Raw genomic sequence first — 16,133 nt, forward strand, 5'->3', positions numbered from 1 at the left:
GTTTTATACATATGTCGACACTAACTAATAATAATAGCTAAAAGTATCAAAATCGATAGGTTTCCTATTCGACTAATCATACGATATACACGGTTTTGAATGATAATGTTATAAATACAATTGAATGTAAAGCTATCACAGTTTGAAATGTAGACGACCAAGAGGAAACAGCAAAAATTATCATTTTGTCTCATTTTTTTAAGTTAAATTTACAAATGCTCTATGAAATTTAAGAATATGAACCTCATGCTTTTTATCGTCTACTAGAACATTAAATTCGAGCCTGACACTTCTCAAATTCCAAATTCCGAACCGAGACTGCCCAGTGGTTTGAACGCGTGCATTTTAATCGCTGGTTGCGGGTTCAGTCCAAGCGAGCAACATTGAATTTTTCATGTGCTTAAATAATGTTTAAAATTCATCTCATGCTTGTTGGTGAAGGAAACATCGTGAGGAAACCTGCATGTGTCTAATTTCAAGAGAATTCTACTACATGTGTATCCAGCAAACCGCATTGGAGCATCGTGGTGGAATATGCCCAACAGTGGGAAATTTATAGGCACGCGCATAATAAACGCGTTGTATATTCTGGGATAAGTTTTATTTGTATTAGTAATTTGTTAATGTTTTTATGCACTTAAATTATTAATAGGCAAAGTAAAAATCCTCTGCAAAATCTTATTTTTTTAAATTGATACCTTGTGCTAAGAATGATTTATTGACTTTGCTTTGTTGGAAAGTTTCTGTTATAATTTTTCCTTATGGTATTTACACAAATCGAGATTCACACAGAATTAAAATATTAATAAATGCACATTCGATATGAGTCATAGATGTTTGTACATCAAACGTTGCTAATACTACAAGCTCTATATAAATACATACATGCACAAGTACGTACATATATTATTTATAATTGAACTTATATCCACCAATATATGTGACGTAATATGAGTTATTTTCAACACAGTAACAGATATTTAGTAAAAATCGCTCCGTATTTGTAACCCTGTATTAATATAAGTAATAGTTTATTACAATGAATGACAATCCAAATTATTTAATCGAAGTCGAATTGAAGGTAAATTAAATTTAAATATTAAATGAAAAAAAAGAAATTGTTCTGATTTGAAACCCGAAGCAGATTGCTGACAATAATTACTAAATTACATACAATACATGAACAAAAATCGTTAATAGTTGAATCATTTAATCACTTATAATTCAACGAAAAAATAACTTAATTATTTCGTCAAGATTTTACCAACAAATGTTACATACTTTTCAGCCAAACGTAATGTTTTTTTTTTTTTTTTTTCAATGTATTATCTGTTATTTATATAATAAAAACTACGTTAAGCTGCTTTTTCACCTTTCGATAAACTTTATAAAGTTTCCTTAACAAACGACCGGGGTTATCCCGAAAGTGTGAAAACGTGTAAAAAGTGTGGTCTCTGAAAGGGGAATCTCGCATGACAGACGCTGCCGCAGGCTTTACCTGTTACCCTTACAGGGGTTGGAATTAGGCCATCAGTCTGAAAAATCGATGCATACCTTCTAGATTCTCATACATGAACCGAATACCAAATGAATGTATATATATTTTTAAATACGATTATTTTCATGTTTATATTTCTGCATATGAGTATAACTTAAGTTCTTATTCTAATTAAATGATACCGTAATGTTTCTGACATGATATGATTACAGAGAGTAAAAAGGACAATAAATTTCCAAATCGTTTTCAACTAATTTACCTTATAGGATCACTGCCACTTTGACTATTAAAAATTTAAATAGTTCAGAAAATTCTCGAACATTATTCACAATTTAAATTCTTCCTATAAGTATGGCTTATAGTTTTAGAATTTTCTCATAATATAGCGGTAGTCTGTCGTTCAGGTCACATAACCGGTGTCTCCATATTTCATACTTGAAAGGGGAATGTCTGGCATGCGACGGCTGCACGTTAAGTGTTGGTCAGCGTCAGGCATTTCTGACTAGCTTCATTATTATTTCACCATGCAAACCTGTGGGAATTGATGGGTCCGAGCTCCCTATGAGTAATCGAGTAAACGTTTACGTGCAACTAAGTTTAACGATTCGACAAATAAAGACTCGTTTACAATTTATAAGACGTCGAAGAACAGCTCGTATAAAAGAAAATGTTCATAAAATTCGATAATATATACCCGTAGAGTCGTGAACGTGAACTACGTTAAATTTAATTGTGACGCGACACTACAATTAATATTCACACATGCTGGCTTCTATTGTCGAGTTTTTTTTTACAGAAGTGAGAAAAAGGAAGGCTCTGTTGTTCAAAGGTGCGAACCGAGTCTCATATTACCAATAGACAAAACGGTCCAACAGCAAAAACAACCGCGGATAGCGACTCATATGTAAATCTAAACCAGCGTGCTATTTTGAATTTTATATCACAGCACCAAGATTCAATTTCCCAAGAGAAACAGGAGAGATTGGTCGTATTACATTCAACAAATATACTTCATCCTTGAAGAACCAGAATAGACAAAAGTCACCCCGCTGTGGTCGGAGTTTCATTTAATAATGGACTTTATTATAGTGCAGGAAGATTGTTATTTAAACTATATTACATTTTGACTTCCATTGGAAAATGTCATCGTTACAGAAATAGGCGTAAGTGAACGCGTCAAAGTGTAAAATGAGGGGTATAGCGCCGTGTCAGTGAAAGTCATTAGGAACGGAATGGATGAAAATTGCGTGCATATTTACCTCTCTAAGTTAATATGAATGACGTAATAAAATTTAAATCAATATTTTTTGCCTTTAATGTTGAGCGTAAATCCATAAGTTTTTCAATTCGTGCTCTGGTTTCAAGTTGTTTTTAAATTACGAATTTTATGGTAGTTGTTTGATATGATTCAATTGTTTCTGTTACTTTGAAGCAATATTTTAATTTATAGTTGTTAGTAGAGACCTCATCAAAGTTAGTGATATGTTTGAAGAAAAACTGCAATCTATATGTGCGTCGTGGGTAAAATCAGAGGGAACAATGGTTTTGGATTGTCTATGCGGAGAACACTTCCCGCCACTTTTCTTACTTTGTGGATTAAAACGACGTCGTCTGAGATAGTTTCTCGTCTCATACTGTACTACTGACAGAAAATAACAGAAAACTAAGAAAAAAATTTAACAGTCAAGCTATGTAAACATTTTTGATATTCTGCTTTTTAATAAAATAATTAAGTTGCTAGAATTATTTCACTAAAAATATTAATAGTGTAAATAGGAATATTTTGTTCAACTTAACGAAAGATAGTAAATAACCTTCATTATATTTTATTTTGTTCAATACTAAAACTTTTTCTATAATAAAGAATAATTTCATTTTAGTATAATGAAAACGAAGTTACTTCAATCACAATAGTGGTAGTTGAAAGGTTAATAATGGCTAAAAATTAAGCCAAAATATTGTTTTGTCGTCCGTACTTGATAACCAGCTCATTAAAAGGTAGAGGAATGGCTTACTTTCATACACGTACTTGTAAGTCTTCTACACAGTTGCAAGCTAACTACAACTAAACTTTACTACGAGATTTCTGTCAACCTTTTTTGTTCAAACTACACAATTTTAAATATAATAACTTTAAATAATACTTCACTCTAAGAATTTACTGTTTCATTTTTATTAAATTAATTTTTATATCATAAGAAAACAAAATAGTGTATCCACTTTTATTTGTTTGGATCATTGATGAATTATAAAATTAACAATTAAATTAAATACTAGTTACAAATAATGAGAGATACCTGACCTATTCGCAGCGTGTTTAAGAAGACGTAAGTACCTAACGAATTTTTTTTAACTTTAGTCACTGCAGTTCTTTTTACTTAAATACATTAAATATTTTATTTTAATAACAATGACTTTTGACTATTACTTACTGCTTAAAATGCTCAGGGCCTTTTAAGCAGTAGGCAGTAGTAGGTTAAGCTGTTACATATTTTAGGAGCATAGCGCTTAAAAATCATATACGTATGATATACTCTTTCCATTTTTTAACGACATTTCAATGATTGTATTATATTCCTTACTTTGCTTTGTGTGTAGATGAAGTTACTTTGATGGCAGCGCCAGGCTCAAACGATTTCTTTGTACAAAGGGCTACGTCCAATACACTTGTGTTTCTAAAATGCACCTTTGGTAATGCATTTTTTAATAATAAATTTCTCATATTTTTTAGTATTTTTAGTACCTTGTCACAATTAATATTAGCAAAGAATTTATTATTATTTTGTTAAAAAGTAATCAATGTTAAGTAAATTGAGAAAAAAAATCCGAATTATATTCACGAAACAACGAAAAGCACTTTTCACGTTACTCGTTGTGCTCTTCAATCACGTACAAGTAATTTAATTAAATCATTAATTTTTTTCCTCTATGATTCCGTCTTTAGAGTAGAACATAAATATTTATACAAGTTTTATTTTTAAATAAGTATTAAAACCTTTTTTAAAAATAGGTGCTAAGCATATTTTTTAACCACGAAGACCTTGTTTGTTATTAGCAAGGTAAAGTATAATATTCCTTTTCAATTATACAATTGCTTTGAAATTTTCTAAGAAATTTAGTATAATATAAAGTATAAAAGAATTTTTTCTTAAAGCAGAAAGTGAACTTATATAAAAAAGGAACTAAAAATGAAAAAAGCTAGTTAAGAAAGAAACGCTTCGGTCGCTCACTTAAGCTGTTGGTTTTCAATTACTTTATTTTATTTAAAAAAAGTTCTCTCTTAAAATATTCAACAAAAATAGATATAATATTTTAATTCTTTATAAACGTTTCTTAACCTTCAAATAAAACAGAACTCTTCAACGATTAATATTCGATTGTACCATCGACATATAATAACAATGTAATCTGGTCAAATAATTCTACCTTCGAATATCGCAATAATACTAATCTGGAACAAAATGGATATGAAATTTTAGTATCTGACGTCGGTTTGACGTGAACTGATAGCATCACTTAAGGACAATATCTGTATAAAACGGCGGAATTTAACTACCGTCTTGATTATCTCCTTAGTCGTTTTCACAATACAGCGTCTAAGACAATGTCCTGTTCATAAAATGCTGTATAGGCTCTCGGGACGGCGCCATTAAAATAAGACATAGCCGAGAGAGTATTGTCCTGTACCTTATTCCCGACCGTCTATAATTTTGATAATAGGCTAGAAAATATTCCTTTGTCTCAAACAGACTATCAGTCGTAAGATCCGGTTCGATTATTTTCAAAGAAATCCGCTTTTTGCTTTCTTCAAGTCTCGTTTACTGTTATTGCGTCAATAAGCAGACAGCTTCTGATTCTTATAGCTTGCCGTTAGTTTCATCGGTATTGTATAAAACCGTGTTATGAAATTGATTCTTTTGATTTGATAATTGGCTTCAATTATGGGCGCTTCACGAAATTACATTCGACTCATGGCTATAATTCTCAGGTGATTACAATGTAACGCATTGCAGAGCCTCAGCTCTCTTAAACTATTGTTAATGACCCGACGAGGGCATAATTGCGTTTTTTTCACACCCTGCTAATAGCCATTCCACTAATTTCGCAGGTTACCGGTGGAAAGTTTTAATTTAAAAATAAAATATTTTTACGTAGTTTTAGTAGTAGTAATTTTTCACTTAGGACATGAGAATTATGCGGCTTATAATATTATAACAAAATTTTCTTAACTTAACAACAGTTACGGTTAGATTATAAATATATTTATAGTAAATTTTCAAACAATGTAATTATTAAGCTTAACATAATGTAACAGAATATCAATAAGACGTCGCTTCGAAATATCTCGTTAATTAATTAAACTAATTTGCGTTTTACTTTTAGTCAACAATCGAAGTCGACTGAAAGACTTTCAGAGGTCATCGATTTCACAAGTACCTAATTTCAAAGGTTATTGCTTTTAAGTGTAAAAAATTGACTCTGCATTAAGATTACTTGTTTGATATCAAATGTCATTTTATAAAATAAACAAAGAAATCGAAATATAAAAATTCAAATACAATTCAGCGTTCCTATTATTATTATCGTTTATTGATTCCGGATAAATGAAATATAATATGTATATTTTTACATGTACTATGCAAATACATTTTTTTGATGTTGCCATAACCTACGCATTAAGCATTTGAAAGGCCTTTAAGCGGATTCCGAAACCTAATACTGCAGAAACAGTTCCGCAGACATTTTTAACTTTGCCGTCTCGTAAATTCAAAACTTTTATAAAAAATACATTGGTATAAAGGCGTATTACTCGATACAAGATTTTGTAGATGATAAAAAGGCGTGGAATTAATACCTGTTGACTTCCAGGCAGGATTTATTAATTTAAATAATTGTATTAACTATCATGACTGTATTTTTTTAAATGTTGAAAAAGAGTAACTACTAAATTCCTTGGCGGTTCTTCTCGGTAGAATTTACTTTCCGAACCGATGACGATCCAAAAGTGCTTGTAAAAACCCACTTGAATAAAGTTTATTTTGTTTTTGATTTTGATTTTTGAATTTTAACAATATCTGTTCTATACTCGACTTGTTTAATGAAAAAATTTTAATTTCATCTGTACATTACCATGCCTAATTTGAACAAATACTTCCAATACATACCTCTAATTACAATTTTAAAAGGGATGATTATAAACCAATATACATAAAACACAAAATGTATCATTAGTAGTAGCTAAAGTATATGACAAAGTCTCAAAATAAAAATGAAATTGACGGGAAATTTAATCTAAAAATAATATTAAAAATCTGGTCATTCAATGCACTACCAAGGCGATTCTTTATAAAGGAATCCAGCTTTTAGTTTTGAAAGTTACGATTGCGGTATCCATCTGCGTTCTATAAACTTATATTATGTTCTTTCCCAACCTACTAACTTTTTCGATAACCATAACGAACAAAAAGTGTTTGGCGTTGTCTATTGCGTGAGTCCTAACAGCAAAAGGCAACTTTTGAAGTTCAAACTAATCTTTGCCAACTTTTAGAAGAGGCTACTAGGCAAATAACTTCAGGGAAAATATGGGTCGTAAGTATTGTTAGTAAACTATGGAAGATTCTTGGTGTTTTTATTTTACAGCGATCGTTTAGGTGCACGGCAATAGTTTGTTCATAAATATTAATTTGTGTAACAAAATACAATGTCACCACAATCATCACCGAATCTGTTTGGAAGTTCAATTTGTTTTATAAATAATTACATTAGTGCTAAATAATAATATATATCTAATAAAACTATTTGGATTGAATGAGGGCTGGATTAATTAAAAATTTTTGATAAACTTGAAATTAGAATGTATTCTTATTGCTTGGTCGACTAGAATCAATATTAAGAATTAATGTAAATGTACTAGTGTTTTTCTTGATGTATAAAACAAAGTAGGTTTTCGTCTGTACCCTTAGATTTATTAAGCAGGAGAAAAAAGAGTACATGAGCTAGAAATAAAGAACTTTAACTTCACTGTGTAATTAAGAGAAAAGCCTATTAATTCAACTTTCCTATCCGAAAAAAACAAGGAATTTTTTGTCCTTCACTTTAAAAAAACTATGTATACCTATCAAGGTGAGGTATCTAGTGTATATTAAAAAAAATAAAAATATGTACATGTCCTCTCACTTGACATAATAAAAAACGTATAGTTTGAATATTTTAATTTAAGAACTAAATACAATAATCAAAAAGCATTCGAATATGAATCATAAATTGACTGGGGAGCAAAGTTAATGGGAAAAGCTAGTCGAGAGTAATTGGTTACTTAAAAATATCCAATCCGAACTAATTTTAAAACTTAAAACAAATCTTTCTCGTACAAAACTTTGATTCTAGGAATAAGGAAGCACTTGAACCAGTGGTTATACAAATACTATTTGTTGCTCTTTGCGACTTTTATATATTATGTTTTTAATGACAACATCGGGATTTTAATTTTGTATAAATAAAACTAAATTCACGCCAGGCGTCCCGGGCTCTGAATGAAAAATATATCAAAAACCGGGCAAAGAAGCATTCATTTTGTGAACGACATTAAAGTTTATAGAATATCGCAAAAAGGTATAAAAGTATAGGTAGGCCTGAAGCCATTCGCTAGCAGTTTATTAAGCCGAGCCAACAAATAGTGAAAATTTAAATAAAGAAGCTACGCTAGGATCAATTACGTTTTAAAAGACGGCAGCCCTTTTATAATATTTTTAGAGCTTTTCATTAAAAATTTTCTTCAAAGGGAAGGGAGCTTGTCTCATTATTGCATAGGATTTGAGAAACTGCGACGAACGACGAAATTCAGGTGCGGTCTACCTAAAGTGAATTTTGAGTGTATTTTATAATTTTAATTAATTTTGATTAGCAACGTTTGCAAGACAATATTCTATTCAGGTTATTTTATCCTATAGCATAATAAGATGAATTAAGCTGCTCAGTAAAGAATTTGAAACAGTCTTGTCCAAGCTGCATTGATACTAACAAAATTATTTTCATGGTGTTTTTTTTCACTAATCACCAAAATCTTTGGTTCCTATTCTATTTTGATTGATTAGGTTGTAACTATTTAATGAAATAATATTTTTGTATTAAATTACAATATTAGAAATATTAAAGTATGTATAAAATCTATCTCAATTCCTGTTTGATATTTTAATCAGACACGAAACACGTTTGCTGTAATTAGAACGCCTACTTTTCCTCTTAAGATGAAGACGGTATAATTTTAGAGAAACAGGAAACAAATTTCCTCGAAGCACCGAACATTTGGTTTATTTTTGAATTCACTCCTAGCAAAATTAATATGATATGTAGTAATATTTACATTGAAAACCTATTTAATATATGTACTTAAAATTAAAAAAAAAAAACTTAATTCAATTGGGAGATTGATGATAACACTTCTCCTTTGAATCGCCATGCCAATTCTCTGGCAAAAATGAAGCAGCTTCCAGCGGAGGTTATAAAACGGGGTGTTACATCTTTAGAAAAGGTTCTCCACTATTACTCCAAGGCCCTTAGACCGCTACAAAGGGCATAAAGATACAATATGTAATTATATACGACTACCTTACTTTACTCGTCAGTATTTTCCTTATATTTTTCTTTCGTTGCGGTTGTGTTACATTTTCTGGCATAAACAAGACTAATGTATCAACGTACTTAGGGTTCCACAAGGCGGCCATTCCGAGGAATCCAGGATCAGTCTATCAAGTGTTTTTCATCATCGGAACTAATTTAAAATGACCTAATAAAAGCAAGAAAGAATGTCGATGGTAAATAATAAATCCGTCATATGCAGCTTCAAATTTATAATACGCATAAATTACATGTGGTATGAAATTATACACATTTTACTTGGAAACGAGAAGATAATATACTAAAAATTCGTTATTTTTACTTTAAATTCTGACAGCCAAATATTTCATATGGTAAAATTCATACTTGAGCTTGGATTTTAAAAGGTTCTCAAAGAGCGAAGAGGGGACAAGACAATAAGGGTAAAATGACTACGTAAAATCGGACCGTCGGACAAACGAGTGATCCAATAGGGGCTACTTTTTGCTTTCAAAGACTAAAAATGCAGATTTCTCCATCACTCTGGTCGTGAGAAAGGCTGGCTCAAAGGATTGAACGTAATTATTAGCGCCTAAATGTCCATGTGATTATTCGACGATGAGAATTCTGATGATTGCATCGCTGCAAGCCATATGAAATTCTTGAACTGTTACTAACACGTAATACACATATGCATATTGTACCTGTTTATCAAAAAAAAAATGATAAGTGACCGCATAGTAGACACTAATTCTAAAGACATGAAATTTAGATGGGACATATGTATATGCTTTTGCAAAGTTCTGGTGATTACTAAGACGTTGTCCGAAAAAAACCAGTTATCACTATGATCGTAACTTTTGAAGTCTTAATTTATAAATATCAAAGGAAGTCATGAATTTTCAGGGAAATATTCCTAATCGAATTTATGCAAATTCCTTTGGCCAGAATAAACTCATTTCACCTTAAAAACTTTTTGAAAAGAGAAATCAAGTTTGGAAATATATTTTTTTTTTTGGACGCTTTATTTGCCAAATTTTATAATATTGAAAAGAAACGAACGGATTTGCGAAGTTGAACTTTTTGAGTTATTATTCATAAATGCAAATCCGAAAATTTCGGATACAGTTATTTTCAAGTAAAGGATTAATTGGAAATTAAAGATAAAATTGCTTTTCATCTTTTTAATATGTCCGTTTTCGTCACGACTGCTGTCCCTTTTGGAAGAATTTAAATTTACTTTTAACAATGGCATTTTTTTGAATATCTAATCATGAAATGTTAGTTATTGGCTACAGTCTAATAATAAGTGTGAATATATTAGCTACAATATTATTATGTTTTCTTTCAGATTTTGCGATGCGAAGACGTAGATAATCATCGATGATGGATGAAGTACCGCAATCTATACGAAGTATGGCTTTGCTATGGATCCTCTCAGGCCTCGTGGCAGTGGACGCAGTCAAGGTCGTCATAGAGCCTTTGCCTAAAGGTATGGTACAAATTAGAATATTAATTATACCCATGATCTGCAATTTTTACGAAATGTATCAAATATTAGGCCTTACGTTAAAACTATTATAGAAAAGATGTAAAATAAACGGAAACATAGGTAATACAGAAGTTGGTCCTAACTAACTTTACAAAAAAAAGTAACTTTTAGACCTGTCGCTCACAGCAAGGTAAACAAAATCGGGCGTCCGCTCCTAATTTACTTTTTTTGACTTGAAGCACGCTGAACGGTCCCCCGAACTTCCTCCCTCTGATGCAAGACTTCGTTTTAGTTTCGTTTAATTTCCTATCTCTCTTGTCGTGGCGTTTATTACGGACGCGCACCCACACCGACGTTCTTTTGTTCAGGCATCACCACTAATAACCATACCAAAATAATTTTTATTCGCGTCTCCTCATCTATTTTCGGACGCTTTATTGTATTCGCATTAATTTCGCAGTTCGCAGCTGCAAGTAACGCAAATTTCTAAGGAGTTTTTATCTGCCGCCAATGTTCTTTCTTTTGAAAGTGAGAGCTCCTATTAATATTAATTAAAAGTTTGAATAATTGAATGGATTTGGAATTGTTCTCGTTGTTGGGCTTCCCTGGGAATGAGTCGCGGCAATAATTAAAACTTGAGAGGGAAATGGGTTCGAGTCCATTATTTAATATCTGTTTAAAACAGTTTTGTCAACTTTCGTCTGTGTTTTCGTGGAATGCTAATAAAGTACGAGTATGATACTTATAAGGAAAAACGTAAAGACATATCTAAATGAGTAAAATTTATAAAACTTGTAATGTCAGTCACGAACTTAAAACAGATGCAATTAAGAGCTCATCGTCGGCATACTAATGAACGAATTATTTTATTGCTATGAAAATGTCATCATGAACATTATTAATAGAATTCTATTTTCAAATTATTTAGCGTAATATTTTTTTTTTACTTTAATGCAGGAGTAGTTCAAAGGTTCATTTATATTGCTAGGAAACCCCCTATGTGAATGTATTAGTAGTACACAAGTACAACAAAACCGACATGTACTAGTGACCTTTAGGTTAATGCTTGATTTATGGCTTCAGATCACGTGGTATTGGTATCGCAATTGAAGAGTAAATAACTAAAAATGACATCAAGCTTGCTTTGACTTATTAAAGTGAGAGTGTTTTAGAGATTTAATATTTTTGTACTGGGATTAGCACTAATATTGCGACAATTCGTAAAAATAATTTTTAAGCTGGTAATTATACGTTGTCATTTTTACCAATGCGTAACAATATGAAGTATGAAATCTAAGACATTATGAGACTCGTGCCTGTAAATGTGCTTTAAGTACGGATCCCAAAAATTGTGTAAAAAATAATAGCTAATTTCTGCCACAACATTATTAGTGTAACCCGGAATTCAAAGTTCTTATATTCCTGAAAGAAGACACTCTCACAAACAACCTGGCCTATTACAAATATTAAACCATATATTTCCCACCGAAATTCAAAATTTTTAAAATTCGAAATATTTATTTTTTCTTTTCTGCCTCTCACATCTACTCTGTGGAATCCGCTTTGGTCGGCATTTTTTCCAAATCGACTTGCGTCTTGTAGCTGCAAGGCTCCTTTTGTTGCAGATATAAATGGGTGATGGTAGTAACTGTCCATTGGTTGACAATGCTCCGTTTGCCACCTATACCATAAAAAATAGTAATAAATACATTAAATGCATACCAAAATACGTGCTATACAATTGTATCAAGTCGTTAACAAGTATGCCCCTTCCGTAGACTGTTAAGTTCTTTGAAACCGAGTAATCGTATTACCACTCGTATCTACTCGTATATACTTAAATGATGTACAGTTTAGCTTAACAAATGGCTTACGTGGACTTACAAGTATTAAGCATATTATTAGGTATACCTTTCAAGCTAATACTAATTTTATATTTTTACTTATTTTATATGTATGTAAAGCTTTTATAATACAACATAAAAATATGTAATACAAATATTATTGTATAACTTACACATATAACTTCCATTGATATATTGATACTTTGCCCCAATAATAAATAATCCGATAATTTTATCTGCATATAAAGATGTACAAACATATAAATTATTAAATAAAAATGAAATGTATATACTTAAATTTTATTTAAAATTAAGTAGACAGATTACGGCCTTTGTTCTAAAATCTAGACAATAAATGTTGTTTAAAAAAAAATCTTTATTTAAAATACAATAAAATATCCAACTGAATTTTGTAAAAAAACCTGCTCTAGTTTAGTAATAAATAGGATCACTTTTCGCAACTGCATTCAAAGCAGATATATCACCAAAACGAATGGTAGGAATTGCCACATGAACTTGTTCCACACATCAACATGCCTGGCGAATAGGGCAGTAGATCTACTGGTGCCAATTAAAAGTATAGATGGTAACATGTTGGCGACAAATGGTGTGCACTCATACGTTGGACATTGGCGGCCGTTATTCGCAAGCCACATCCGATAGTGTAAAACGAATTTCGTTTTAAAACAACTTATGTATTATTACAATCTATACATATAATGAAATTGAAGTGTCTGTTTGTAATATTAAAATAGCCCTTTTTTACTCAATGTATACACGGTACATATACAAAATATTTTTTTACAATATTTGTCTGTCTGTTTCTTCCGGCTAATCTCTGTAACGGTTAGACCAATTTTGACAGGACTTTCACTGTCAGATAACTGGCATAATAAGGCGTAACTTAGGCAACAATATTTTTTTGTTTTGTTAAATTCAAACTCGTGCATGGTCGTGGGCACAGCTAGTTCATACATATGACGCCTTAAGTGTCAATAACTTATTACCTTTCACTGCTTATTCGTTTATCATATTTGACCAATCAAATAACAATAAGAAAAAATATAAGATACGAGGCTTTGTTAGTTCCCAGAATTCTTATATAATTGAAATTCCAGTTAGCCAATTTTATGTCGACGTTACAATTTTTCTCCTAAAGCGCTCGAAAAAAATCCATTTCGAAATATCTTAACTTGAGTTCCGTTGATTCCTAGTCACAATATTGCAGTCATATATGAAAAACTACAAAATGTACCGTTCAGTCGAGTCTTAGCTTTTTGATAATTATTGTATAACACCGAAGGATTTACAAATTAAAAATAATAGACTATAAATATTATTGCAAAAAAATCTTAACATGCTAAGCATGAAATGTGTGTAGGAAATTTTAAATTCTTTTACAAACACGCAGTGGAGGAACGTGATAAGCTGAACGCTCTTATTACAAGAGGGCTTTGTGTCTTACCGTGAGATGAAATTGCCTGTTATTTTGCTATAAGTTGGCATGCAAGCAAGAAACGATGCGGATGTCACTTATCCTTAGTAAAATCTGATAATATTTTTTTACATTCAAGATATTTCTTTTTACGGAATAAAAAGGTTTTAATGCTTCGATGATACTATACTCAGATAAGTTATTGGGCCGCTAATTTTTTTTTCTAATTATGTTTAAGTTTTTACTAAAAATAAGACATTGATTATTTTTTACTCCAACTAAATGATTTCAATTTATGTTTAAACAAGCATAATGAATAATTATTATTAATATATGTTGTACTAGTTTTCGTCTATGGTAAGGAGAAAGGGCGTTAGGTACCCTATGTTCTTTTTTGTACCCCTGACAGCATGTATTCAAAATGTAATGGTGATCGATTGAGTGGTTAAAGCGTGAAAACGTAAGAAACGAACAAACTCGTATTTATAATATGAGAATGCAATAAGAAGAATAAATACGGAAAGAAGAAAAATAAAATACTGTACTTACCGAAGAAAAACGCATGTTAACTGAAATATGTGTGTGTTTAGGTGCGATGGCTTTATACTTAATTATAATATTTTTATGACAGCGTTACTTTTAAATGCTTAAGATAATACTTTTTATTTTAACGCAGATAGAAATCTGTAAGTAAGATAAAAATCTTTATACCACCATTGCCTTGATATTCAAAAGAAGACACAGCGTTCTTTAAAAATTTAGACAGTTCAACAGGTTGTAGATTTTTTGCAGGCTTTGCTGATGAGCACCACTTACTTTTATTTTACACTCTTACTATAATACAATGCTTTTCATCTCTGTATCCCGGCTATTAAAAGTGATTTAGCCAACATAATCGAATGAGCAAGCGGATTGATGGTATAAGAAGAGGTTTATAATTCATAGGACCCAGGTCCATAAACAGTGTTCAACCAATACTGTGTACCATTAGATATAACGTCGCTAATGTACATAAAATTAAAAAAAAAATACGTTATTCTATAGATTTATTTTTATTTTAATGTCTTTAGTCTTATTTACTCATTAATTTTCTAAGTAAACCAAAGTTTATCATAATTTTCATTTATGCGTTACCTTTCATCTTACAGATGAAAGTTATAAAGTCAAATGAAACTAAGAAAGTAATGGCTTAACGATTCCAAAGAACTAATTCGATATTTAAAATTAAATTCGAAGTCACAAAAGTCTCTACTTAAGTTTAACGATAGGGTTTGATTTTAACAGTATAATTGCTCCCAACATTCTCCAAGCTCCGCACAAATGTGAACACATTTTGGTTACATTGTTTCAAATTTATATTGGTCTTCTCATAAAAGATACAGCCGGTTGACTTTCACCCAAACTAATTTGCCCGCAAAGACAGAAATTACAAAGTTCTCATCTAGAATTATATTCTCGCAACAATATTGCGAATTCATTTAAACAACTTGTAAAAGAGCCACTTCATTTGTACGTTTTGTTGTAATGAATATTTTTAATGAGAGTAATTTTTGCTGGAGACGATTAGAGCCCAGTGGTAAAAACAGGTGAATCTAAATCAATAGTTGCAGGTTCTACTTCAACAAACAATTAATTAATTTTAATTTATGTGTATAATCTATCTCGTGCTCATTTGTGATATATCCCATCAAGCACCTGTCTAATAAAAGTTTGTCACATGTGGATTAACCAGTCTGCATTAGAACAGCGGAAGAGAATATGCTCTTAGCCTTTTTGAAATTAGAGAAAAACTATAATTGATAAAAAATCCAAGAAATACTTTTTCAATTCAATTCAACGCCTTAAGAAGCGTTTCGTTTTTGTTTTTCTTTACTTTCTGAAAAAAAATCACCCTAACCATTAGGGTAACTTTTAAAATGTTCGTTTGTTTGCAAGCACTTTGTTATTTGTGAGGTCGCCGTGGGGAAAGTTTTGATGCTGAAACAAATGATGCACGTCCCACGCCTGATTGACTGACGAGTAATCGCGTATACTGTGCTGTCAAATACGTAGATTACTCTAGCATATTAATGGAAATAACATATATTATATAAGTATTTTAGAAATAAAATATATTATTATTAGAAGAGTAATATATATTTATAGGTAACGATTAGGTATTGTAAATAATATTACGATTATATATAGGAAATTTTTGAAGTGTTTTATTTTATAAAATTCCGTATCAAATAATTGTTACCGGTTATTAGATTAAATACGGTAAAATAC

At 31.0% G+C, this 16,133-nt stretch overlaps 1 protein-coding gene across 1 annotated transcript in view; it reads left to right on the top strand.

The window, feature by feature from the left end:
• Nucleotides 1–16,133, top strand: part of LOC124535947 (semaphorin-2A) — a 220,792-nt gene that overhangs the window by 64,504 nt on the left and 140,155 nt on the right. The window contains exon 3 of the mRNA XM_047112363.1: nucleotides 10,446–10,586. Within this exon, the coding sequence (XP_046968319.1) occupies nucleotides 10,478–10,586 (109 nt within the window). The 5' untranslated portion in view covers nucleotides 10,446–10,477. The remainder of the gene's footprint in view (nucleotides 1–10,445; nucleotides 10,587–16,133) is intronic.

The sequence above is a fragment of the Vanessa cardui genome, chromosome 15 (assembly GCF_905220365.1).
Source record: "Vanessa cardui chromosome 15, ilVanCard2.1, whole genome shotgun sequence".
Lineage (NCBI taxonomy): Eukaryota > Metazoa > Arthropoda > Insecta > Lepidoptera > Nymphalidae > Vanessa > Vanessa cardui.